At 39.7% G+C, this 26,414-nt stretch overlaps 1 protein-coding gene across 1 annotated transcript in view; it reads left to right on the forward strand.

Annotated features, from left to right (window-relative positions):
• LOC124721638 overlaps nucleotides 1–8,929 on the forward strand; it is a 262,023-nt gene extending 253,094 nt beyond the window's left edge. Inside the window, exons 10-11 of the mRNA XM_047246701.1 lie at nucleotides 1,964–3,243; nucleotides 3,401–8,929. Of these exons, the coding sequence (XP_047102657.1) occupies nucleotides 1,964–3,243; nucleotides 3,401–5,200 (3,080 nt within the window). The 3' untranslated portion in view covers nucleotides 5,201–8,929. The remainder of the gene's footprint in view (nucleotides 1–1,963; nucleotides 3,244–3,400) is intronic.
• The last annotated feature ends 17,485 nt before the right edge of the window (nucleotides 8,930–26,414 follow it).

The following is a 26,414-nucleotide window of genomic DNA, read 5'->3' on the forward strand; positions in this document are numbered from 1 at the left end:
GCAAACTGAAAGCAATCGAATGGACCACCAAGATGTAGCATACTTCTCTTCAGGCTTTTCACAAAGATGCCATCATACTGTGCTTACTGCATATCGGCTTCAGGCTGCTTTCTCCCTCTGTACTGTTGTACGTTTTTAAACTTTCATGTATTTATTTTATTTATCTAACTGTTTAAGCTAATTAACACTCTAGGTCTATACAGTCTGCTTTTTCTCACACGATTTTAGTTGTACTGATCATGACGACTCATCTCAGTGTATCCTTCAGTGACCACCTACAGTGTTAGCTGACTGTGCTTTATCTCACATTAACTATCTGGCTAAAGCTTCTGTCACATACATTTTCAACCGCAATGACATCATCACAGACCCTGGAGCTGACAGTTCTCCTTTTCTCATTTCACATCTTTTTACATCATTTTTCTGTGAATTGACTCACAACCAAGTACTTTAGTTCTTTTAAATCCATAATCATCATCCTCTCAAAACTACTTCAGCATTCATGAAGAAACTGAGTTCCTCCTCAGTCTCCCATCTTTGCTCAGATCCTGGGTCACTATTATCAAGTACAGTACCGCTAGTTTCCCATTTTAACTTGTTTAAAACCCATACAGCGCTGCTCAATTAGATAACAAAAGGAACAGTGAATGAGTTAAAATGAACAGGCCGTAAAAGGGAACCTCTCTCCAATGAATTAGTTCCCAATGATGAATAAGTTCACCCATCTCTAGCCTTGAAAAATATAGACTGCACACCACAGTTCCTACACTGACATCGGCCTGACTGGGATTTGAGAGAAACTCTATGTTGTGAAGTGACTACTGTTCTCCTAGCGTCATATGAGGGCTTTAACCAGAAAATATACAATCCTTACAGGTGCATTACTTACACACAAATAGACATTGACTTATAGATGATAATGTGGTGGTGACGATGACAACGACGACGACGACGACAGTAACTCTCCTCACTATGTCAGGGCTGCCATTATGGCAATGAGTCTGATAAATAAGTGAGAAAGATATGCCTCATGGCAATAGTTAGAAATACTGGTGCACGCACACGTTCATTGACAAAACTGTCTTGAACTTCTGAGGGACTTTACCTTCAGCCTTGGTTCTCCCCTTTTCACTTCTCTGCCTTCAGTAAAATCTCAACTGCTGTTCCACAAATCTTTGTCATTGTTTTTATTTTGATTTTTGTTGGAGTCTGGTTGTGTTTTCTTGATATAGTTCTTGGGATGATTTTTTGTTTCTTCACTGTATTTCCATGTATTCTTTATTCTACTTTTACAGCTTTAATTAATATGAAAGAAGCTACCTTCTCACATCTACACATTCCAGTTCAGTGCTGTAGGTTTTAATTAGTTAAACCTTACTTAAACAAGATATTAGTCTGTCTGTCTAACTGTTCTGTGCTAACTGTTCTTTATTTGTTGTTCAGTTTTATACAGAGTGTAATGGGTGGTTGTTTTTTCTCTGTGTCAAATAGTTTGTCCATGAACATGTCACAAGCTTTACAATCTGATGTTTTCTGCATGGTCATAACTGCACCATTGAGTGGACTACACCTGTCAGTGCAGACAAACCATTTTGTCTCTTCACTTCAACACTTTGCCTACTGCCCCAGGGGAAATAAGCATTAATGGCATCCTCTTGCCACATTTACTTCGAGATTATTAGTCTGCAAATTGTGTAAATGCTGATGTAATATTGCTCAATGTGCCATCCTCCGTCACCAATAGAAATATCTGCACTTATACCCATTACACCCTGTATGTAATATCTGGGCTCCTAACTGTGCTGTTGATCATATGCAGTTAAATGCCCCAGGAAAGCAGTATGTTTTTTTCTAGAAGTAATTTGTTTATATAAAATTGTAATTAAAGGCATGCAAGTAGACTTCGTTTTGTCTTTCATCTAGTTCCATAATAACTATCTGATATATTTTTGTATTTGTACAGGTTTGACTGCTGAGAGCCTGAAATTGTTGCAACTTTGCAAACCACTTTCTGTGGTTTTACATAAGCTCGGACGTGAGGATATTCATGTTTGGTCCAAGAAAAATGATTTGGAAAATTTGAACCATGATATGGAAATGCAAATAGACACTTCCAGTGAAAGTCTCATTGATGACAAATATCTAACTTCACTTGGAGAAAAAGCCATCACTGAAAGTTATTTGATGTCTTTAAATTCTCATTATGATCCAGACGGGAAAAATGCTCATAATAATGCTGGGAAGCAATTACTTTGTCAACCAAAAAGTGCAGAGGTGGAAATACATTCAGAGTGTACAGAAAATATTATACAAGCTAGTGGAGCATACTCATGTGAGACTGAACAGTCTGAAGGATTTTCAGTGTTAAGCAATTCAGTTTCTGTGCCGGAGACACAATTTCCACAAAATTCAGAGGGTCATCTGCGAATTTCAACTAGTCCAAGTGAGGGATCTGTATGCAGCTCTCCAGAACCTTTCTTCCCACAGTCAGTAGGCACAATGCTCAGCTCTGAAACTGATGTTAGTGTAGTTGATGCTACTGACTTCTCTCTGTCTCAGGAAATAGTGTCGAGTAATGAACTGACACAATGTGATTTATCTCCATTGTATATTCCAGAGGCACATACAATGGAATTTAATCCACTTCATCTTCGCGCTTCAAGATATGATACTAATGTTCACTCTTCACAGCTTGATTGTGAATACACCCAGTCTCCACTAATTTCATATATCCTTCCACAAAAACTGATTCCCAAGGTGCTGCCACCAAAACTTGACAACCAGGTTTATCTTTCAAAACTGAAATGCCGATCATCTGCTAGGAATAAAATCCCACAGTCAGCTGCACTGGCTATTTCTGATACCTGCACACCACAGTCCCAAGTGCATTCATCAATCTTACATCCTCTGCTGCCTCTTTCTGCTGATCCGCCAGTCATCTGTACAGCAGTTACTCAGAAGTCTTTCATGGAATCTGAATCAATTGGCTGTAATTATCCTGCTATTCCTGGTGATGTCTATTCATCTTTGTCTGAAAAGGTGTTGCCTAAACATCAAAGAAGTGGAGTTTTGTATTCAAATCACATCAGTAAACCGTCTGGAGAACAGCTAACAATTCAGAAACAAGTGCAAGAAAAAAATATTTTGTTGACAACTAGAAGTCTGAATGAAACTCATGGAATTTGTAGCAGGAAGGACACATCAGTGTCATGTACAAGTGAAGAATTAGATGTGCAATCTAATGTAAGTGATATACTTTGTTTCTTATACATTCCATAATTAGGTTGTGTGTGTGTGTTTTTTGATGCACCTAAATAATGTGACATATATCTAGTTTGTCACTTTTTTATGCCTCTGTATTTGTTTAAATTCCAGTAACAAAAAAAAACTTTATTTTCAGATAAAGCAGGGTCCCTCATGTGCAAATGAGCAGCATACACCTCTGAGGATTAGAAATGTTTCACTAAATACTGAATTTGAAGACCTGCCCTGTACTAGCACTGTCACTGAAAGAGATGCAGTAACTGCAGCTCCAGATCAAGCATTCAGTGTTGAAGGAGGTTTCAGAAGTAAATTAATGTCTAGTAATGACACTTACCTATTATCTTTACGTGATCCAGTTTATAGTTCAGTAACATATGCAAACACATCAAGGACAAATTCTGGATATATTGTTCAAGAAAATAAGACTTATCGTAACTGTGTGGAAACCTCAGATGCTCAGTGTCAACAGAGACTTCTTTTCAAATCAACACCAAGTTCAACATCAGTGTGTGCAAGAAAAAGTGTGGAGACTTCTTTAAAAACCATTGAGAACAAGTTTCCAAGAAGGCATAAAACAGCTGCCATTAAAATTAACAAGAATGTGGAAAAGCTATCAAGAGAAGTACAAAAACTGATGAAAGATGAATGTGTAAGCATCCGTGATAAACAGTTCTTTAAGATAGTAAATTGTGATTATAAAGTTCTTCGTAAACGTGAACTTCGTGCTAGATGTTCAAATAGGATAAATAGGGTAAAAAATGATATTGTAAAACCATTTAAAACAAAGTCTTTTAAAGCTTATAAATATTTCTCCACCTGTAAAGTTAGCAGTGGTGTCAGAAATAGTTTTCATTTTGATGTAGTTGGTAGTTTACAAGAAATGAATTCTAGAGAGTGCACTGAAGTACCTGTAACTTCAAGGGGAAGGAGTCCTACTTTCTATAATCAAACACATGGTGAGAGAGGTGAACAGGTATTTAATGAAAACAGCACCAGTATTAATTTAAATCACAAAATTCAGAATTCATTAAGTATGCATTATGAACTTCAAAGTGTCCACAGAAAGAGTGTAGAATTAAAACTTAATTCTGCCAATTCACTTCAACAAACACACATTGAGCATTGTGGCAAAGTAGAAGCATTTCACCAGTACAGTCTTACATCAGTAATTAATGAAGCTGCTCATAGTAGTGTGGATTATTTAGATAATTCTCATGAAGTTGGTAACGGTAGGCCTCCCCATGAAGCTGAGAAAGTTTCGCCATTTGTTAGTGGCAGTGCCACTTGTTCAGGTGATGTGCCAAAAATGCATAAAGTTGTTGATGTCATTGGAAGGGCAAAACATGGAAGTTATTACACTAAATGCCAAATGAAATTGCGTAGTCAGTGTCAGAGCAAAGAATCAGTGTCATTTACCTGCACGTCTGCTAGATCTCATAGGGTAACGCGGAAAACAGTTGCTGGGAACCCCAAAAGTTTAGTTTGTATAGAAAAACAAAAAATTCAAAGGAATAAAATTATGAAACATTTAAATCGACAAATGAGCCTCAAGACACAGTTTACTGATGTGTATCACATTATGCTTCAGGGTTCTTCACAAACACAACCATCAGAAAATGAAGAACATCTTGGATACAAGCATTTCAGCTCCAGTTCCAAGATAAGAATTTTCAGAAAGAGACAGGTTTTCAACCCACAGCAGAAGAAGGGTGTCTCCAGGGAATTACAACAATTGCTGCAGGATGAGTGTAAAGAGTTAGTAAATTTAGGGTTGGAACGAAGTACTGTACCTGTCAAGACATCTTCGAAAGCATTGACTTTTGAAAATATTTTAATAGCTCAGCTGAGAGAAATTGAGGAAAATCACAGAGAATGGTTTAAGGATCGAGATGTTATGTGTGTGATTAATTTCCCTTACGAATTTCGATCAGTCTGATTTTGAACAATTGTAGGGGTGTTGCAAGTGTTTCTCACTTATTTTCTGTAAATGTGACAGTTACACAGTTTGCAAGTGAATGTAACTAGCACCATATACAAAGAACTGCTATTGCAGGTTTTTACCACATTTGAAATGGACAATAGATTAATTTTCTGCAATAGCAGTAGAAAAGGAAACTGGATAATGCTTTACTTTTGTATAGTTCGCCTGCAGGATCAGGTAGATAATGTGGACAGATGCAGTGCAAGGTGTCCACATGAATCTTGGAAGTCTGAATGATTTTTGCTTGTATGTCAGAAATATTGAAGTGGTGTGGAAACGGAACTTTTTATTACCACTGTACTTGTGAATTGCAAAGTATCATTGTGAAAATGAAGAAATATATATTTAAAATCTCTGTAACTGATCATTGCTTTAATTAATTAAATGTACATAAATATTTTAGAATCTTGATGTGCAACATGCATAGAAAATAGTACATAAATATTTTATAATACTTATTCTTCAAATTTTTAGTGTTGTAGTAAGTGTGTTATTTTAATGACATACTATTGGAAACAGTGATGTGTAAGATGTTATCACAAAAATTTTGTAAAAGTCAAATGTACATGTGTTAATCAAGTTTTAAAGTCATCTGTAAGGAGAAAGTAACTTCCTTTACATTATTTGAGGTTTTAAAAATTATATATATGCTGCAATGGTCAAACTGAAAGTAGAATTCTTGAGTAATGCCTCAGTCGTATTCCATTAAAATTACATTAGGAAAGTGTCATGTATGAAAAACATATGAAAAATTGTGAGTATGATTGAACACCCCCTCCCTCGCTTTTTAATAATTAGTGTGATATCTGAGAAGAGATTCAGTCAGTCATTAGTCATCTAGTGCCACAAATATGCTCATTCTGTCTTTCATATGCACTATGTCAGCTGTGCAAATAAATCCATACCAGAAATTTGTAGCATGGTAGAAATAGAGCTGTGGTTGAGGTAATGTTCACATTGGGGAACCCCAAGCATTTAGATATATAATTTTTCATGATATCTCTGAAACACTTAAACTGGTTATTTTGAAAAGATACAACCAAAATCTTTCCAAATCCAAGGCCAGTTAGAGATTGTTGTCCATATCACATAAACTTGTAGTTGACAAGATTTTAAACTACAGCTGCCTTCCTTGTGTACTAAAAATATTATAATCAGTACATTTAGACATTTCTGTTTATAGTGTTTAAATGCTGAGATTCATGGAAATGTGGAAAGTAAATGGTCCTGAGCTAGGAGAAATAAATTTTCTTTACACAATCCCCATAGCAGAATACTGATACGTCATCAGCTACATATCTATGGTTAATAAATAGTTCATTAAGCTAAATGGGGGGCAGGATGCAGATCCAGTGTCCAGAACATCTTTGTGTTCACCCCCCCCCCATCCGGTCTCTTAAGAATTAGAGCTCTATACCCCTATATCCATTTATGTTCTTTCTTGAAGCCAGTTTTACATCCAAATGTCTATCACTAATGGGTCAAAGTCTTCTAGTATATCATGTAGTTCCTGCCACATTCAAATGGTGCTTTGGAATATGTTTTAGTACACAAGGAGCCTACCTTTTTATCCTAGTAAGTATTCTAACTGAGATGAGTTAGTGTCTTGCATTATGCTGGATCTGTATGGAATAAGCAGTACACCAAGAGAAAAAGGGGTGATGAGCTCCTCTTAATTAAGTCCACTCACGTTCCAACTTGGCAGTTGAGATAAACATGAAACTTACAGGTAGTCAACTTTTTCTTTTTGACCAAAAACTAAAAACATATTCATGCTATTTTCAGAGTGGTACCCCCTCTCTAATGAAGAGCCTTTTTACAAATAAAAAAATTCATTTGTAGTTGTATCTATATGTGAAATGAAATCTTTATAACTGATGTATCATCATATACTCTCTCTCTCTCTCTCTCTCTCTCTCTCTCTCTCTCTCTCTCTCTCTCTCTCTCTCTCCCCTTGTTTAAGTATAATCCTTACATGGTAGTCATTAAAGCTATTTAAGCTCCATGGTTTGTGTGTACTTCACTAATGTGGCCATGAAATAAAAAAATTCTTACAATTCCAGAGTAAATATCTGAAATTTTCATGGCTAGTTTATTTAATGAACAAAGATAAATGTTGTTACAATTAAATCTTTGTCATTGTTAGTTGAATAATTTATCCTTTGGTCCTGTGAAATTTATTTAGATTTCACTGAATAGCATGTAGACCTTACTTTCTGTTGCAAAATCATCTCACTGTGATACATACTGTAACTTTCAACCTGGAACTTTGGTTCCTTTTCCATGTAGTGCGGATCATATTTAGTGTTCCCTTATAATGTTTGACTTTGCCACTGCATTTGCCCTTTAGTCTATCTCCTTTCACAATGCACCAGTGGAATTACTTGGTTTAATGTTACCCAAAGATTTACCGGTTACCATAAGCAGTGCTATTTACATAAGCTGACTATAGGTTAGAATTTAATATTCAGTCTGGTGATCAGGAATGGACTCTACAACCTATTCCTTCCTTTCCTGTTAAACTTTGGCAAGAGAAATTAACACCACAGCATGTGCTGCTGTGTTGTGGTTGTTAAGTTAATACATATTGATAAGATTAACAACAGCTTGAAACTAAAATAATCTGAAAAGCTGCACAAATGGAGTCATGGTCATGTAACACAACATTCCTCTATTTTTATAATGGTTATTTTGTAACACATCAAGAAAATATTTTTTAAAAATTGGTGCTTGAATATCATAACTAAACTCCTCCCGAACAGGCCGTGAAGGCCCAATGGTACCGACCGGCCGCTGTGTCATCCTCAGCCCATAGGCGTCACTGGATGCAGATATGGAGGGGCATGTGGTCACCATACTGCTCTCCCGACTGTATGTCAATTTCCGAGACCAGAACTTCTGTATTAAATGAACATTAAATTTGAAAGAAAAGCCAGTTCATTTTCGAGTGAAACCAATTTAACCATAATAGTGGGAGTTCATATGGACAGCATCATTCTGCAGTTTCAAAAGTGCTTGGAAACTTCAATAAAATCATTGATGGTTCAGTGCCAGGCAATAAACAATTTTTGTAGCATGTATAAATACTTTGTTTTAAGGGAATGGGCAGAAATCTTCTGCTTTTTCTGGGCACTGCTTTTTTAATCCAGAAACTTTATCCTGCCTTATGGGTTGACTCAATTTTAAACTTCTAATTATGTTTCTCCATTCTTTCCAATATGGCCATCACAGAACGTATTTTGAGCATAAGTATTTCATCCTCACCAAGATACCCCATGAGCCAGAATAAATTACTCCCACAAGAAACCCGTAGCTACATAGCACTTGCTCACAACCTCAACGACTTTCAGGTTGTTTAACATTTAGAATTTTTTTTTACTGTTACAAAATAGAGGCAAAACCTTACTACCTTCTGTCCAGTTTTACTCAAAATGGATGTCATGTGTGTTCTCAGAGGTAACCAGAATGTACAGGGTGCATCATAATTAAAGGCATAAACGCATACAGTTGAAAGTACACAATATTAGAAGCAAAAAAGTCCCAGTAACCGTAGGGTCGAAAATCATACCTTAAGAGCTACGAGCAATTTTTCATCTTCGATACTGTGAAACAAATCTCTTCTACTGCAAGTTCTTTGCTTTCCATATTTTGGGAACTGGTATTATGTACCAAAACAAGAAAAAAGTCCAGTAAACATGGGCTCTAAAATGCATTCCTTAAGAGCTATGAGCATGTGTTCATCTTTGCTACTTTGAAACACAGCTCCTCTAATGATCAAGTGCTCGTAACTTTTTAGGTATGCATTTTAGAGCACATGTTTGCTGGACATTTTTTTTTTCTTATTTTGGCCAATACTACCACTTCCCAAAATATGGAAAGCAAAGAACTTGCAGTAGAAGAGATTTGTTTCACAGTATCTAAGATGAAAAATAGCTTGTAGCTCTTAAGGTATGCATTTTTGACCCTATGTTTACTGAGACTTTTTTGCTTTTAGTATCATGTACTTTCAACTGTGTGTGTTTACGCCATGAATTATGATACACCCTGTATACCAAAGTGAAATGATGGCAGACACATTTGAAATGTGTTTTATTTTATTTTAATCACATGAATGTGTCTATTTTCCTGAATTTTAATTTAGAAAAACATGATGATAATAATAATAATAATGTCGTGTGACTAGGGCCTCCCGTCCGGTAGACCGTTTGCCAGGTGCAAGTCTTTCAATTTGACGCCACTTCGGCGACTTGCGCGTCGATGGGGGTGAAATGATGTGATACTCAGAATGTCTAAACTTCAGTTACTGTGGTCGAACATGGAGCAATACTGGAGCATGTTTTTATACACATAATCCGAGCTCATCCATTATATTACTGTCTGAGAACTCCCATACAGCTCCAGATATTCAGGAGCCATTCTGACAAGCAAAAATTCACTCAGTAAATTGATGCAGACTGCTGAAGTGCTCAGACAGTGTAAAGGCTATGATTATGAAGCAAATAAATTCTGAATACTGCGTGTTGCATATTGAATAGCTCTTCCACCAGAGGCGTTTCTGTACTATCAACAAAGTATCCTTAGTGACAATGCAAACATTGATATATTTTACAAATTATGTACAGCATTTTGTCAAATTCCACTCTAAAGAGAAACTGTTTCCAAATCAGTATCAGTCATCAGAATACAAAGTGCTTATACAGTAACCATTAACAACACTTTCTTGATAGAAGTGAAACATTTCTAGTGAAAGAGCTTTTCATTTTACAGTACACTTGAGTCCAATAAGAAATGAAAATAAATATTATTAGTATCTGCAGAAGATGGAACAAGCTATAGCATTATTCAGAATGAAATTTTCACTCTGTAGCAAAGTATCTGCTGATGTGAAACTTCCTGCCAGACAGAGATTCGAACACACTCTCTCTCTCTGACACACACTCTGAATACATTTGGTGATTTCATTACGAACTACATTAGTACATATGATGGAAGGCACTGCACTGAATTTAATAGAGATAGACAAAAGCATCCAGTCAGAAAATAAAACTTAAAATCAGATAAGAAACAAAAGTAAAATAGGCTATAAAAAAGCTAAAGATGTAAGTCATTCAGCACGCACGGTTGTGGAAAGCATCCACCCCTCTCCCCTCTTTTTTCTTTGTGCCATGAAAGTGTTGCTAAGTTACCATCTCTTTCTTTAGAGTATATTGACAACAGCTGTTAGAAGAAATGGTTGCTGGCTTTCATGTACAAAAGTGATGTGCTGTTTTTGGGTTTAATGTATAGTTATAATAAAAGATAGATGTGAAAGTGAAATTGTGCAAATAGATGTTACTTGGCCAACACTGTGGATAAATGTTACTTAGTGACAGTAGTACATGAAGCTGACATTTAATGTATCATTACACTTGCACAGCTATGATGCTGAAATTTCGTTTCTGTTGTGGATTCAACCTGAAAAGTCGAGTGGCGTCATCTGTTACTTCAGTCTCGTATGACATTAATGAGCATATTTTTGTATTACTTAAATTTCATGTGTAAATGATAGAATTAGTGTAATTAATTCTCCCCACCCCTCCCCCACAACCGATGAGAAGTTTCATGTGATAGCCATTCACATTTACTGCGTAACATGTCAGTGTGCCATGTTTCCAATGTATGTCATTTGTAGTATTATTCAGTGAATTCCTAAAAATTAATTTTATGTTCCTTCCTACATATTTATTTTAATTTTATGAAAATATTCTTATAAATCTTTAAGTGACAAAAATGTTGACATGATGACTTTCAAATGGAGTCTATATTTTATGCTAACTTAAAACAAATAAATATTTTCATAACAATTTTGATACTGTTCAAGAACACTTTAACAAATTATGTTCATTTTTTATTGCTGGATTTATAAGTGTTGAAACTATTCCAGGTGGATATTACTCATGACGGTGCTTGCAATAGCTCAAGACTGTGAAATGTCATGCGCATTAAAGTGTATACCACCATGTTGATAACTGTATATATTGTTTCACTAAAATTTGGATCTGTTTTGTCATGTGTATTTCAGTTACTACTGTGAAGTCATCACAGCTTAAGTTTACAAATAAAAATTAGAACTTAAAACAACTTTTTTTTTTCTTTTGCTGTTCCTCTATTTTGGTGCATATGAATCTTATTTTACTGCTTATTACTACAAGTTTGTGTGTTACTCTTGGTCAGGTCTGTTCACCAGTCTGCTCATGTGAGCTGGCTTGCACTTACATCACAGCAGCAAGCAGTTCTCTGGCTTGCGGCAACATATGGCAGGGAAAGAAGCCGTGGGAAAAGGGGGGAGGGGAGGGGGGGCAGAGAGGAACTGGAACAAGGTGGCTTCACAGGGTACTATAGTCAATTGTAATGTTATATTAGATGTTAAACTTAACATTTCGTGAAAAATTTGTTTGCTAAGACTTGTTTTAATGAGAAATAACAATGAAATGAAACTTATATCTCTGTTAATATATTGCTGAAGCAAAGAACATGGGGCATTTAAGTACAAAACTGGATATTTCTCAGGATTGATGCAGCCCTCTGATGAACAGCATTTTAGAACAAAATTTAAATTGACATAAATTTGTGTTTCATGACTATTTTAAGTAAAAAATAAAAACATAGCATATCAATGAATATTACTTATTTTGCTTTTGAATAAATTATCAATATCTAGTACCACTTTCTGGCACTGCTATTTTGAAGACAAACTTTGAAATTGAAGTATGGTAGTGAGCTTCTGTGGGTAGATTCAGTTCTCGTCATAGTGGAAAAAAGTTACTCCCCAAAATATGTGGATCCACGAATACTTACAAAGTTATGGAAATTTATCTTTAGGAAAATTCTTATAGAAATCAGCAAGACTATTTTTTTTTTTTTTTTTTTACCACCACCACGCAACTGCCCGTCACATTGTAAGTCTGCAAGTTCTAATTGCAGCTGCACCACCACCACCACCACCACCACCACCATCACCACCATCACCATGCAACTGCCCATCACGTTGTGTGAGCCTGCAAGTTCTAATTGCAGCTCAGCTTCCACGTTGTTAGCTGAAAAGGAAAGTGAAAAGACATTAAATTTTTCATTGAACTTTTCAGTATCCTGAAAACAAATCTCCGATTTGTGGAGAAGATCAAAAAGTTTACTTTGATGTTGAAAATACAACTCTGCTCTCATCATTAAAGATGACAACTTGGAAAATGAGCAGCATTCCCATTTCCTAGTTGTCTGTTCCACAAAGAGTGTTTCATTTTAAAGCCCTGGATTCAGTCATACATCTCTGAAATTAACATGTTTTTACCCTGTAATGCTAAATTTCAAACATTCATGTGGTATGTAATGTCACAGAGGAAGGCCAAATCTGCTATCCACCATTGGTTTTTCAGTTCTGCAACAGGCTTATCACTCATGACCAAAATGTATCAATTTCACTGTGAAGTTCAAAAAATCTCTCAAGGAATTTATCTTGACTCAGCCAGTGTATTTCACTGAGATATGGCACATCACCATAAATGCTTTTTAGGTCTTGAAAAAAGGCTTTGAACTGGCAACGTGTTAGAGCATGACTGCAGGTGAAATTTGTTGATAGTCGCAGCACAGTTCCCTCATGTTCGCACTTTTAGCACATAAGTTGTCTAGGTGGAAAAATGCAGTGTATTGCATAAATCTCATGTGGAACGATTCTAGCATATCTCACATAAGTACCACAAAATAGGTATTTCAGCCAAATATAACCTCTGTGCCATCCATAGCCACAGAGGTGAGATTCTTCCATTGCAGACCGATACTGTCAAATCTCTGTTAAATACATGCAAGAAGATCTGCCCCTGCTGTAGTGCTATCCATAGGAACCACATCCAGTAATTCTTCTGACTACTATCTAATCTACAATTGTTAATCACCTATCAAGCAGTATTGGAAATGTATGTGCACCCAGCCAACACCAAAGAAAAGTCAATGAAAATTTTTGTGAGAACTTTTACCATATCTGAAACATTAACTATTTTTTATTGTTGCATCAAATGGTTGAATGAGAGAGAGTAATTTCTGAATCTATTTAAAGTCTCTCAAGAGCTATATGCTCAATAGCAGGTTCAAAATATGTCTTTATAAACTCCTCTTCAGTGAAACTGCATAATGGTGTGGTGATCTGAAAAGGAATATGGTAACTTGCTCAAATTGCATATGCATTTGTTGAATGTTATTCCTGAAAAATATGTATTATGCACATATTTTTCATAGCGATGATGTTTGGTGGAAATTATTCAGACATTTAGTTTTCTGCCCCCCACATGATGAATACTTGCTGTGATCACATCACTTAATAGTGCTTCCTTTAATTTTTGCACCTTCGCTACTCACTCTTTGCCTTCCAACTGTCCACAACCTGGAGGAGGGTGGTAAACGCCATTGTAAATTGAATTTTTTCATTATGTTCAGAGATCTGAAGCACACTAAGCATCACTGTGTACCATAAACACATAGCTGTCCTGCATTGACATGTTGTAACTTGATGTTGGTGTGTGTGACCTTCACTTTGAAGTTCCTAACCTGGCTATCGTGCTACTTTTCATCTATTTAAAAAGAGCTGCTCTCCACCTTAAGCACTGAGCCGTAAGTACATAAACTTGTTTGTGCTTCACCTTTGCTACATATTGATTCCTAATCACCCAGTTTCACCATGAGCCTCACTATGCAGGTGGTGAGCGAGTGTGAGTACTCTCGTTTGCCTAACCACCTCCTGAACAGGCCTACTCTTGGTCATGAATAAGAATTCAGTATAAGTAATTGCTTCTATCAATCAAGTATTTCAGTGACCATGAGAAAAAGAAGTGCAAGAGCATTGTTTGATTTTAAAGAAGCTATTATTTCATTAGCAGTAGATTTGTGCTGTCACATGCACCAAAGTCTCCAAATGAATGCTCTACATTTCAATCTGTACTGATACATAAAAACAAGTTGTAGTTTAACATTATTAGCAAAAATTTCTTGACCAGTTTACTCCAGATTTGTACACAATAGTCTAATAAACATTCAGACAGACTAGGCTATATATTTTTAAATATGTATTGTAAATAATTATATACACACATCAAAAAAAGTTTTGCATCCCCCCGGTTCCCAGAACTCCTGAAGATAAATGTTGACTGTGGATATTGTATCACAGACACAGGCCCTTTGACTGTTCAGAGATGTCACTAAACCCGCCCAAAGGTGTAAACAACCATGCATGAGCACCACCTACTAGACAGTGGGGGTCCAACAGCTGATCACTTCCAGTCATTCCACAAGGAAGGAGATACACAGCTCATGTTCTCTGTTGTTCATCCATGCCTAGACGGTCAACACCGCAGTTCAATCACATCCACATTGTTACGTTGTGCCAGGAAGGGCTCTCAACAAGGGAAGTGTCCAGGGGTCTCAGAGTGAACCAAAGCGATGTTGTTCGGACATGGAGGAGATACAGAGAGACAGGAAATGTCGATGACATCTTCGCTCAGGCCACCCAAGGGCTACTACTACAGTGGTTAACTGCTACCTATGGATTATGGCTCTGAGGAACCCTGACAGCAATGTCGAATAATGCTTTTCGTGCAGCCACAGGACGTCGTGTTATGACTCAAACTGTGTGATATAGGCTGCATGATGTGCAACTTCACTCCCGATCTCCATGATGAGGTCCATCTTTGCAACCACGACACCATGCAGTGCAGTACAGATGCACCCAACAACATGCTGAATGGACTGCTCAGGATTGGCACCACATTCTCTTCACCGATGAGTGTTACATATGGTTTCAACCAGACAATCGTCGAAGACATGTTTGAAGGCAGCCTGGTCAGGCTCAACGCCTTAGACACACTGTCCAGTGAGTGCAGCAAGGTGAAGGTTCCCTGATGTTTTGGGGTGGCATTATGTGGGGCCGACGTACGCTGCTGGTGGTCATGGGTGACACCGTAATGGTCGTACAATACGTGAATGCCATCCTCCGACCTATAGTGCAACCATATCGGCAGCATATTGGCGAGGCATTTGTCTTCATGAATGACAATCCACACCCCCATTGTGCACATCTTGTGAATGGCTTCCTTCAGGATAATGACATCGTTCAACTAGAGTGGCCAGCATGTTGTCCAGACATGAACCCTATCGTACATGCCTGGGATAGATTGAAAAGGGTTGTTTATGGACAGCATGACCCACCAACCACTCTAAGGGATCTATGCCGAATCGCCATTGAGGAGTGGGACAATCTGGACCAACAGGGCCTTGATGAACTTGTGGATAGTACGCCACAACAGATACAGGCATGCATCAATGCAAGAGGACATGCTACTGGCTATTAGAGGTACCAGTGTGTACAGCAATCTGGACTACCACCACTGAAGGTCTTGCTGTATGGTGGTACAACATGCAATGTGAAATGAGAAATAGCGAAAGTCCTGAAAAGTTCTTGACCAATTTGTTAGAAATTCTTGTAAAATGCTCTAAAAAACTTTCAGACAAACATTGGATGCAATTTTTTTTAGACTTATGCTATATAATATATATATTTAATATGTAAAGGGGAAATGATGTTAGTAAAAAAGCATGAAAAGTTCTTGACCATTTTCTTCAAATTGTTACATGATACTCAAACATTCAGACAGACATAGGCTGTATATTTTTGTAAACAACGATCTACAGATTTTCTGTTAAAACTGATTGCAAGAAAAAAAATGCTGTGCTGTGAAAATGTGTTGTTTAATTTTCTTTCTTGCAGTCAGATTTAATTTTGATACCAGAGCATTTAAACACTTAGACAAACCATTCTTCCCACATATATTCTTTCTGCCAATATATAATTTTAAACAGAAATTGTATACATAACAGTGTGCTGTTTTGTTTTCTTTGGCACAATTAGTTTGAAGAGGAAAGAGGAGTGTTTTATTTATGGCTTATTGAGTTATGATTACAATACTATTATTGAATCTGAATCATCCAGAACTTCACACTCTTACCCTTCCACAGAAATTCCGTCACTGATTCCTCACAGATCCAAGAGCTGGAGAGGTCTCTCCTGTACCCCTTATATTCCATGCAGTCTAACACATGGCTTCCTGAATTGGGAAGGAGCGCCTGGTCCCTGGCACAAATCCACCCAGTGGACTTGTGTCTAGGTCAGGTGAGCCGGCCAGTCTATGGATGGTTTTTAGGTAGTTTTCCATCTGCCTCAGCAGATGCAAGCTGGCTCCCCTTATTCCGCCTCAGCTACACTATGTCGGTGATTGCTGCACAAACAAGTTCTCCACGTACGCGCACACTACCATTACTCTACCATGCAAACATATGGGTTACACTCGTCTGGTGAGAGACAGTCCACCGGGGACTGAACCCCACAATAACCCTGAAAGAGTGGTTCACGATGGAGGGTGAAGTGGACTGCGGTAGTCGTCGTGCGGTTGTGGACCGCTGCGGCTGCGGCAGGGAAGGAGCCTCTGTCATTTCTAGGCCCCTGGTTAGCATACAGTACAATACAATACCCCTTATATTAATGATCCCAACTCATTTACTCACCATTCACTGTAAGTGACTTCATTTCCCAATCTAGGTATCGTTTGCAGTAACAATAAACAAGGCTCAATGTCAGAGAGAGAGAGAGAGAGAGAGAGAGAGAGACCAGAGCACTGGTAGATGTACCATTAGCTCCACTGCGCATCGATTGGATCCAAGTGCTTCGAATCTGGTCTTGCTGGTTCAGCAGATGCTCTCACTTCTTTTACCAGTGACCTGGCACTAGATGCTCTACTGTTGGTGGCCAGTTTTGGGCTGCAAAGCTGCAGGTTCTGACCATCTCCTCGTGTTATGAGAGCAGCAGTCCCATTGCTTCACCTACAAGTGACTACTGGGCTTTTGCACCACCACTCCACATGATGCAGTGCAGTCTCCTCCGCCATCTACTTCTACTTCTACCTGGCTATGTGAACCTCTACAGTTTTGATATTGTGGCCAATCCTTCCCACACTCTTTACTGAGGTGGCCACCTACACCCTTAACACAGGCTGATGCATATTTGTTGTGTTTTGCCATGGGATCAAAGCCCTGGAAGTTGAAACAATGTTGAGGGGGCACCAGCTCTCATCATCTGTTAACTGTCAACTAAACGCCAAGTACGAGGGCAGTTCAATAAGTAATGCAACACATTTTTTTTCTGAAACAGGGGTTGTTTTATTCAGCATTGAAATACACCAGGTTATTCCCCAATCTTTTAGCTACACAAGACTATTTTTCAACGTAATCTCCATTCAATGCTACGGCCTTACGCCACCTTGAAATGAGGACCTGTATGCCTGCACGGTACCATTCCACTGGTCGATGTCGGCGCCAACGTCATACTGCATCAATAACTTCTTCATCATCCGCGTAGTGCCTCCCACGGATTGCGTCCTTCATTGGGCCAAACATATGGAAATCCGACGGTGCGAGATCGGGGCTGTAGGGTGCATGAGGAAGAAAAGTCCACTGAAGTTTTGTGAGCTCCTCTCGGGTGCGAAGACTTGTGTGAGGTCTTGCGTTGTCATGAAGAAGGAGAAGTTCGTTCAGATTTTTGTGCCTACGAACACGCTGAAGTCGTTTCTTCAATTTCTGAAGAGTAGCACAATACACTTCAGAGTTGATCGTTTGACCATGGGGAAGGACATCGAACAGAATAACCCCTTCAGCATCCCAGAAGACTGTAACCATGACTTTACCGGCTGAGGGTATGGCTTTAAACTTTTTCTTGGTAGGGGAGTGGGTGTGGCGTCACTCCATTGATTGCCGTTTTGTTTCAGGTTCGAAGTGATGAACCCATGTTTCATCGCCTGTAACAATCTTTGACAAGAAATTGTCACCCTCAGCCACATGACGAGCAAGCAATTCCGCACAGATGGTTCTCCTTTGCTCTTTATGGTGTTTGGTTAGACAACGAGGGACCCAGCGGGAACAAACCTTTGAATATCCCAACTGGTGAACAATTGTGACAGCACTACCAACAGAGATGTCAAGTTGAGTACTGAGTTGTTTGATGGTGATCCGTCGATCATCTCGAACGAGTGTGTTCGCACGCTCCGCCATTGCAGGAGTCACAGCTGTGCACGGCCGGCCCGCACGCGGGAGATCAGACAGTCTTGATTGACCTTGCGGCGATGATGACACACGCTTTGCCGAACGACTCACCGTGCTTTTGTCCACTGCCAGATCACCGTAGACATTCTGCAAGCGCCTATTAATATCTGAGATGCCCTGGTTTTCCGCCAAAAGAAACTCGATCACTGCCCGTTGTTTGCAACGCACATCCGTTACAGACGCCATTTTAACAGCTCCGTACAGCGCTGCCACCTGTCGGAAATCAATGAAACTATATGAGACAAAGCGGGAATGTTTGAAAATATTCCACAAGAAATTTCCGGTTTTTTCAACCAAAATTGGCTGAGAAAAAAAATGTGTTGCATTACTTATTGAACTGCCCTCGTATCTCAATTATGCCAAATATCGCCTCCTCTTTAGGAGGTTTCTCTTGCAGTCCTGGCATCTCCAGAGGTTGCTGACTGAATGCCAGGTGGAACATGGGCAGCCATTGTAGGTTAGTCATCTGATGATGAATCTTGCTCCAGAAGAAACCCATGGTCTCAAAATAGTCACCCATCTTGGTATGGGAGATAATCCATGGAGGGCCTCTGATAAGGTCATTCATTCTTCATTGGCATTTGTTTCACACCTCCAGAATTTCAGGTAATGTCCGCTTCTGGAAAGGCTGGTCATTCATTCTTCATTGGCATTTGTTTCACACCTCCAGAATTTCAGGTAATGTCCGCTTCTGGAAAGGCTTGGTCCACTATCGCGCTCACTCCTTACCATTCCTGACTGAGTATGAAAGGTAACCCTTACTTTGTGCTAACACTGAAATGAAACTCGGTGAGCTTTGACACGTCATTTTGCATCCTGATTCAGCTACTGCCATTCAATGATACAAGGCACAGATCTCCGTTCTTTGTCATTGGAGAAGCCAGCAAGCCTAAGGTCTGGATCCCTAGAGGGGTTTACTATTTATGACTTTGCTCCCTTCCCCTACCCCACATCGTTGCTGGACTGCTCCAGGCACACCTCCCCATTCTTCCTTCTCAGCGCAGTCATGTTCCATTGGCTTGGAACTTTTTTCAGAAGAAGCAATCCAACCACTTTTCTTCTATCCTCTTTTCTACTTATGCTGGAGAGAAACAAGGAAGTTTACTTTCACATTTTCCAGACACGTCTTGACTGAAGTCGAATTATTTCTAGTGATGAGTCCTGCTTTGGACTGAGCCCCAGTGACCAGTAAAGATGCATTTCAAGATGCCCCAGACAGGGGTGGGATACCAACCTGACTGTCGCTCGTCATACGGCCCGACAACCAGTAGTGTGCCATTTCTTTCCATAGCAAGACCCCTTTGATGGTCAGCAGCAAAGTAGTTCCTCAGCAATATTCTACACTGTATTTCATTGCCCTTCATGATAAGCCATCCTGGGCTTGCATTTCAGCAAGATAATGCCAGCCTGTACAAGGCAAAAGTTTCTAATGCTTGTCTTTGTGCTTGCCAAACCCTACCATGGCCAGAAAGTTCACCAGATCTCCCCCAACTGAGAAGGCTTGGGGCACTGTGGGCAGGCTCCACCAGCTGTCTCAGGATTCTGATGCTCTAACAAGGCAGTTGGACAGAATTGGGCACGATATCCCTCAGGAGTACATCCAACAGCACTGTCAGTCAATGCCAGGCCAAATGGCTGCCTACATAAGGGCCAGAGGTGGACCAGCATGTTATTGACTTGCTCAATTTGTGAAGTCCTTTATCTTGAATAAATCAGCCATTTTTTTCTGAAATTGTAATCATTTTATTTGTCTGTACAAGTACATCACACCTACAGATTTCCATCCCGTTTGGATAATTCCTTCATGGTGTGTCATTTTTCTTTTCTTTCTTCTTTAACATAGAATGTATACAACATGATGGCTCAGGCAAACTCTACCTGTGATTACAAAATTCAGTGAAGTGATTATATCTCTAAAATGTATTTGATAAAAAGAAACATTGTGACATATGACTTAAAAGAACCAATAACAAATATGCAGGAAAATTTACATACAGAGCTTACCACTCAAAAAGAGTGATTCTTAGTGTCTACAGCATTTCCCACGATACGTGTGACATTTGAGTGGTGTTAAATGCGAACAATGAGTTCAAGTAGCAGTGTCGTGAATCCGGGGTTGCTGAACTTAGAACTGGTTAGCACCATGAATTCCCTGGTACTTGGCAGCTTGTACAAGCTTCAGCAAAGGCCAGTTGATACATACAACAGTCAAATATTATGTATTACAGGGACTGAGGATCTTAACCAAATTGTTTGGACCGCAATAATGGTAAAAATTGTTATATCATCCCAAAAACAGATTAACCCTGTTTTGGAGTGAACAGCAACTTTTTCCACTTTTAAAATACCTTATATAGTTTTGGCATCAACCATGATTATACATTAAATGAATACAACAAATTTAATAAAATACACAAATAAAATAGGTTTTCACTGAAGATTTAGATTTAAAGACAATGCTAAAACACATGGTTAACACAACTGAAAATAATAAATGGCTATGATGTGCTTGAAAATGCTGTAACTAAGGTTCTGCATACCAGTGACAGGTTCAGTATTGTTAATGAAGGTGGTAGTTTCCTGTTGTATGAAATGAATGTGATGGCTGATTGTGCTTGCTTGCAGTCAGAGAAGGAAGTGACTGCTTAAAGGATAGAGTACTTGGTGTGGCCCACTTTTGATGCAATTGATACCTCACTTTTCCTTCTCTTGACAAGAATGTCGAATATTGGTGTTTTTGATGTTTTTCTCCAGGTGGTAGAGATGGTGTCTGAGCAGGTGCTCCCAAGGGTTTTGTGGGTTTGAGTATCTTCCATCTACAGATACTAGCTGAAATCACCCAGAAAATGAGGTAGTGTCAATAGAAATGGTGGGACCACCCCCTGGCCCCCTATGGTGTTTGTACAACCACCATTGTGGATTGCTGCTTGAAGACATTTGAGTATCCACCAGGATTGCCAGCTACCCATGGATGAGCAGTGTGCCACATGACTTGAAAGAATGCTGCACCAGAAAGGCAAATGCCCCTTTGGTTGGTGTCCATATACGTTCTCAGCTGGTAATTTCCTGTTGTTGGCTGTCATACAGAAGATACTTTTTCAAAAAAGGTCATAGTGCCAGGAGAGAGATTCTACCTCGTACCAGTGCTTTAAAATCTGTGCATGGAATGTTCAAAGCTCTAGGAAGATGGCAAATGTCACCATGTCTGCAGGAGGTGGTGAACATCAATGGTGAGTGGTGGCCTGTTTTGAGTAAACAGGAAAAAAAATTATAGGAACTTTTCTGTGGAAGGTATTTGTGGCAAGGCACATATCATGGCTTCTAATGATGTGGAAGATGTCTTTGCAACATAAAGGTAATGTGGCACCATGTCTACAAGGAGCCAGCAAAATGCATATAAAAAGTTGGAGTGCCCCTGAGGACGTAACCATAATGTGTTATCCTTGCATAATGTCAACTGGGATGAAGCATAAGTCAGCATTGGCTAAACTGTCTATTGATGTCATTATTCAGTGCTGGTCAGTATAGGTACCTCCTTGCAAGTTCCGTCTGTGTCCCTTATTAGTGAAGTCGAAGACATCAGAGTACTGCAGAAGTGATAACCTGATACACTTTTCTGGAGAAGACAAAAAGGATTGCTGGATTTAAGAGGTTGTGTAGGGAATAATGCAATATTGATTTATTTAAAGTTCTGTGAAGGCATTAAGAGGCTGATTCACTACGTATCTCCGTTATAGTTGGGTGCCATGCTGATGTACCAGTTATGAAAAATTAGTGGACAAAATCGTGCAGAGTGCATGAGATATGGTGCCAACACCAAGAGATACTTAGAATGATTGTAGGCCTTATGTAGGCCAGATGAATAGAACATTCACTTTAGGGTTCAAATGGCTCTGAGCACTATGGGACTTAACATCTGAGGTCATCAGTCCCCTAGAACTTAGAACTACTTAAACCTAACTATCCTAAGGACATCACACACATCCATGCCCCAGGCAGGATTCAAACCTGCGACCGCAGCGGTCACGCGGTTCCAAACTGTAGCGCCTAGAATCGCTCAGCCACACCGGCTGGCTCACTTTAGGGGGTTTGTTCAGCACTGCTGTAATTGTGGTAGCCTCTAAGGTGAATCACACATGATATCAGATTTTCCTAAGGTATGACTGCAATATAAATGTGTTATGAGATGTTTGGAGTTGTTGAATAGCTGTTAGATGAGAATTCATAGGTTATTCTCCATCACTTCCCAGTATTCAACTCTTAGCTGGTGGTAGTTGGAATACAGACCTGACTGCTGTAATAATGAGGGAACCTGTTAAAGGTCCTGGTAATTATGTTAACGTTGAGGTACCTTGTGTAATGTGGTACATAACACAGTGTTTTCTTGTTCTACCAGCTGGTGAAATATGTCCACAGTAAGTGTACTGACAAAAAGTGGACTTGGATGTTAGTTGATAACAATTAACTTTAGTGATTCATGAAGGGGCAACTAAAAATATTTTGGAGTCAACTGACTTTTGAGAACCAGTGACCAAATGTCAGCCAATGAAACAGCTGTTCCATATGTGACTATTGCTACACCTGTGATGGATTTTCACTGAAAGTCATCTTGAAATGGCAGCAAATTAACAGGAACCCATGGGATATATAATCAACCTGAAGAGTCACCCATATAAAACATGGAACGTATCCCACAATTTCAACTTTGACCATATGTTTGAGCTACTCATAAACAATCACATGAATAGTGAAAGGGATCTGTGTATGCAAAAAAAAAAAAAAAAAAAAAAAAAAAACCGGAAGAAGGTAGGCCAACTTTCAAATAAAAGATGATGCATACCCCCCCTTTATTTTTTGTTCCTCCCCTATCAAACCTCAGACTCACTCCCCCCCCCCCCCCCCCCACTCATTCATAGTTCTGATATAATTAAATTGCATATTGATTGTCCATTTTACAAAATACACACATCAAAAAATGTTTTGCATCACCTCAGTTCCAAGAGTTCTGGAACCTGTACAGAGAATTGCAATAGAGATCTACTTAAACATCATTTCCACCCTTTTTATTGCTCATGAAAACTACACATTGCACGTGGTACCACCATACAGCAAGACCTTCACAGTCGGTGCTCCAGATTGCTGTACACACCGGTACCTGTAATTCCCAGAAGCACGTCCTCTTGGATTATTGCATGCCTGTATTTGTCATGGCATACTATCCACAAGTTCATCAAGTCATTGTTGGTCCAGATTGTCCCACTCCTCAGTGGCGATTCGGCATAAATCCCGCCGAGTGGTTGGTGGGTCATGCCGTCCATAAACAACCCTTTTCAATCTATCCCAGGCATGTTCAATAGGGTTCATGTCTGGACAACATGCTGGGCATTCTAGTCGAGCAATGTCGTTATCCTGAAGGAAGTCATTCACAAGATGTGCATGATGGGGGCACGGATTTTCATCCAGGAAATGCCTTGCCAATATGCTTGCACTATCGGTCGGAGGATGGCATTCACGTATTGTACAGCCACTACTGCCCTTTGCACGACCACCAGCAGCGTGCGTCCGCCCCACATAATGCCACCCCAAAACATCAGGGAAACTCCACATTGCTGCACTCGCTGGACAGGACAGTGTGTCTAATGTGTCCAGCCTGACCGGGTTGCCTCCAAACATGTCTCCGACGATTGTCTGGTTGAAGGCATATACAACACCCATTGGTGAAGAGAACATAATGCTAAACCTGAGCAGTCCATTCGGCATCTTGTTGGGCCCATCTGTACCGCGCTGCATGATGTCATGGTTGCAAAGATGGACCTCGCCATGGACGTCGGGAGTGAAGTTGCCCATCATGCAGCCTATTGCACACAGATTGAGTCATAACACGACGTCTTGTGGCTGCACGAAAAGCATTATTCAACATGGTGGCATTGCTGTCAGGGTTCCTCCAAGCCATAATCCATAGCTAGTGGTCATCCGTTGCAATAATAGCCCTTGGGCGGCCTGAGAGAGGCATGTCATCGACAGTCCCTGTCTCTCTGTATTTCCTTCATGTCTGAACAACATCGCTTTGGTTCACTCCGAGACGCCTGGACACTTCCCTTGTTGAGAGCTCTTCCTGGCACAAAGTAACAGCACAGACGCAATTGAACTGCATATTGATCGACTAGGCATGGTTGAATTACAGACAACATGAGCTGTGTATCTCCTTCCTGGTGGAATGACTGGAACTGCTCAGCTGTTGGACCCCCTCCATCTAATAGGCGCTGCTCATGCATGGTTGTTTACATCTTTGGGCGAGTTTAGTGGCATATCTGATCAGTCAAATAGACTATGCCGGTGATACAATATCCACAGTCAACATCTATCTTAGGGGGTTCTGGGAACTGGAGTGTTGCAAAATATTTTTTTATGTATGTAGTATGGCCTCAAATACCACCTCTCTGAACTGACTATTGAAAACCCAATAGTGTTAAAGAAATCCAATCCAAAAATGTTCAGAAAATTGTTCTGAGTAACTGCCATAAGCTTAAACTAATTCATAACAAACATGTAGGTTTCGGACATGTACTACCTAAATGGCCACTATCCATTTTTGTCCAGCACAGTGGTGGATATCAAAGCTCGGTTGGATCACAAATGTTTGTAGACAAAGCAGAAATGAGTGCTGCTGTTGCTACAGTGCCAAGGCAAAACAGAACTTTTGATTTGTAATGGTAGGATTAACCCACAACTGCCTGTCTCAGGCTATTCCCATCGGTTGCAACCACCAGGGTACAGTTCTCAGCTGATGTACAACAACAGATCAGCAAGTTAGGTGTTAATTTTTTTCTGTGTTTTCTTCGTAGTATATTTATTAAATTTCATGCCTGTGTTTTCTGTTTAAGATGTTTAATCTCACGTTTTTGTAAGTGTAAGTTCATTTAGTCTGTAGTGCAGAAGTTCCTCATTTTGAACAGTCAGGTACATAGCTCATTAAGACATCAGTGTCCATTGGTGATGCAGCAGGACGTTAGCAAGTTGCTGTCTGTTTTTATAGTTTACTTCTTCAGTTAGTCTTCCTAGGATGGTTAGGACGTGTGCACGCCATGTGCACGTGGAGGTGGAGGTGGATCTGGCCACAGTTCACGAACAGCTCAGTGCGATTTGGCTACGGTGAGTCACCTTCAGGCTGTTGCCTCGGGATGTAGTGGTGGTGGAGAATCTGGCTCGTTGCTAGGACACCTCAGGTGTCACTTGATTTGCCCACAGGCCAAGCGAACGGGGATAAAAGTGCCGCAGTGTGTTACAACCTGGTGGCACTGACGTAAACTTTTAGTTCAGTGGGAAGAAAATTTTGGTCCTATCTAAAATCGCTAAGCGGGTCTAAGAATTCCATTCAGCCCCTTGTTGACCATTCTGGTGTGGCAGTTGAAGATATCAAAAAAGGAAAGCCGAAGTTTTAAATTTCGCGTTCAGGAAATCGTTCACAAAAGAGAATCGTACGAGCATACCGTCATTTGACCATAAGACAGACTCCATATCGACGACATAGTAATAAGTGCGTAGAGAAACAACAAAGATTTGAAAGCAAATAAATCATCGAGTCTGGATGGAATCCAAATTCGATTTTACAAAAAGTACTCTACGGCACTGGCCCCTTATAGTCTGTGTCTGTAAACTCAAGAGTGACCAGCGCTTTTGGTGGGGGAAGCGGCCTTTCCCGGAAGAACGCTGCCACCGGCCTACAGGGGCACCCAAAATGTATTGCCGGTTACCTGTCTAGCGGTGTGGATCGGCGTGCAGTGATATACGTCGTTTCTGTTCCTGGGATCTTAGTTGCCAGTGTCAATGAGTTAACTTTATACAGGGTGTTACAAAAAGGTACGGCCAAACTTTCAGGAAACATCCCTCACACACAAATAAAGAAAAGATGTTATGTGGACATGTGTCCGGAAACGCTTAATTTCCAAGTTAGAGCTCATTTCAGTTTCGTCAGTATGTACTGCACTTCCTCGAT

Source organism: Schistocerca piceifrons, chromosome X (assembly GCF_021461385.2).
Source record: "Schistocerca piceifrons isolate TAMUIC-IGC-003096 chromosome X, iqSchPice1.1, whole genome shotgun sequence".
Classification (NCBI taxonomy): domain Eukaryota; kingdom Metazoa; phylum Arthropoda; class Insecta; order Orthoptera; family Acrididae; genus Schistocerca; species Schistocerca piceifrons.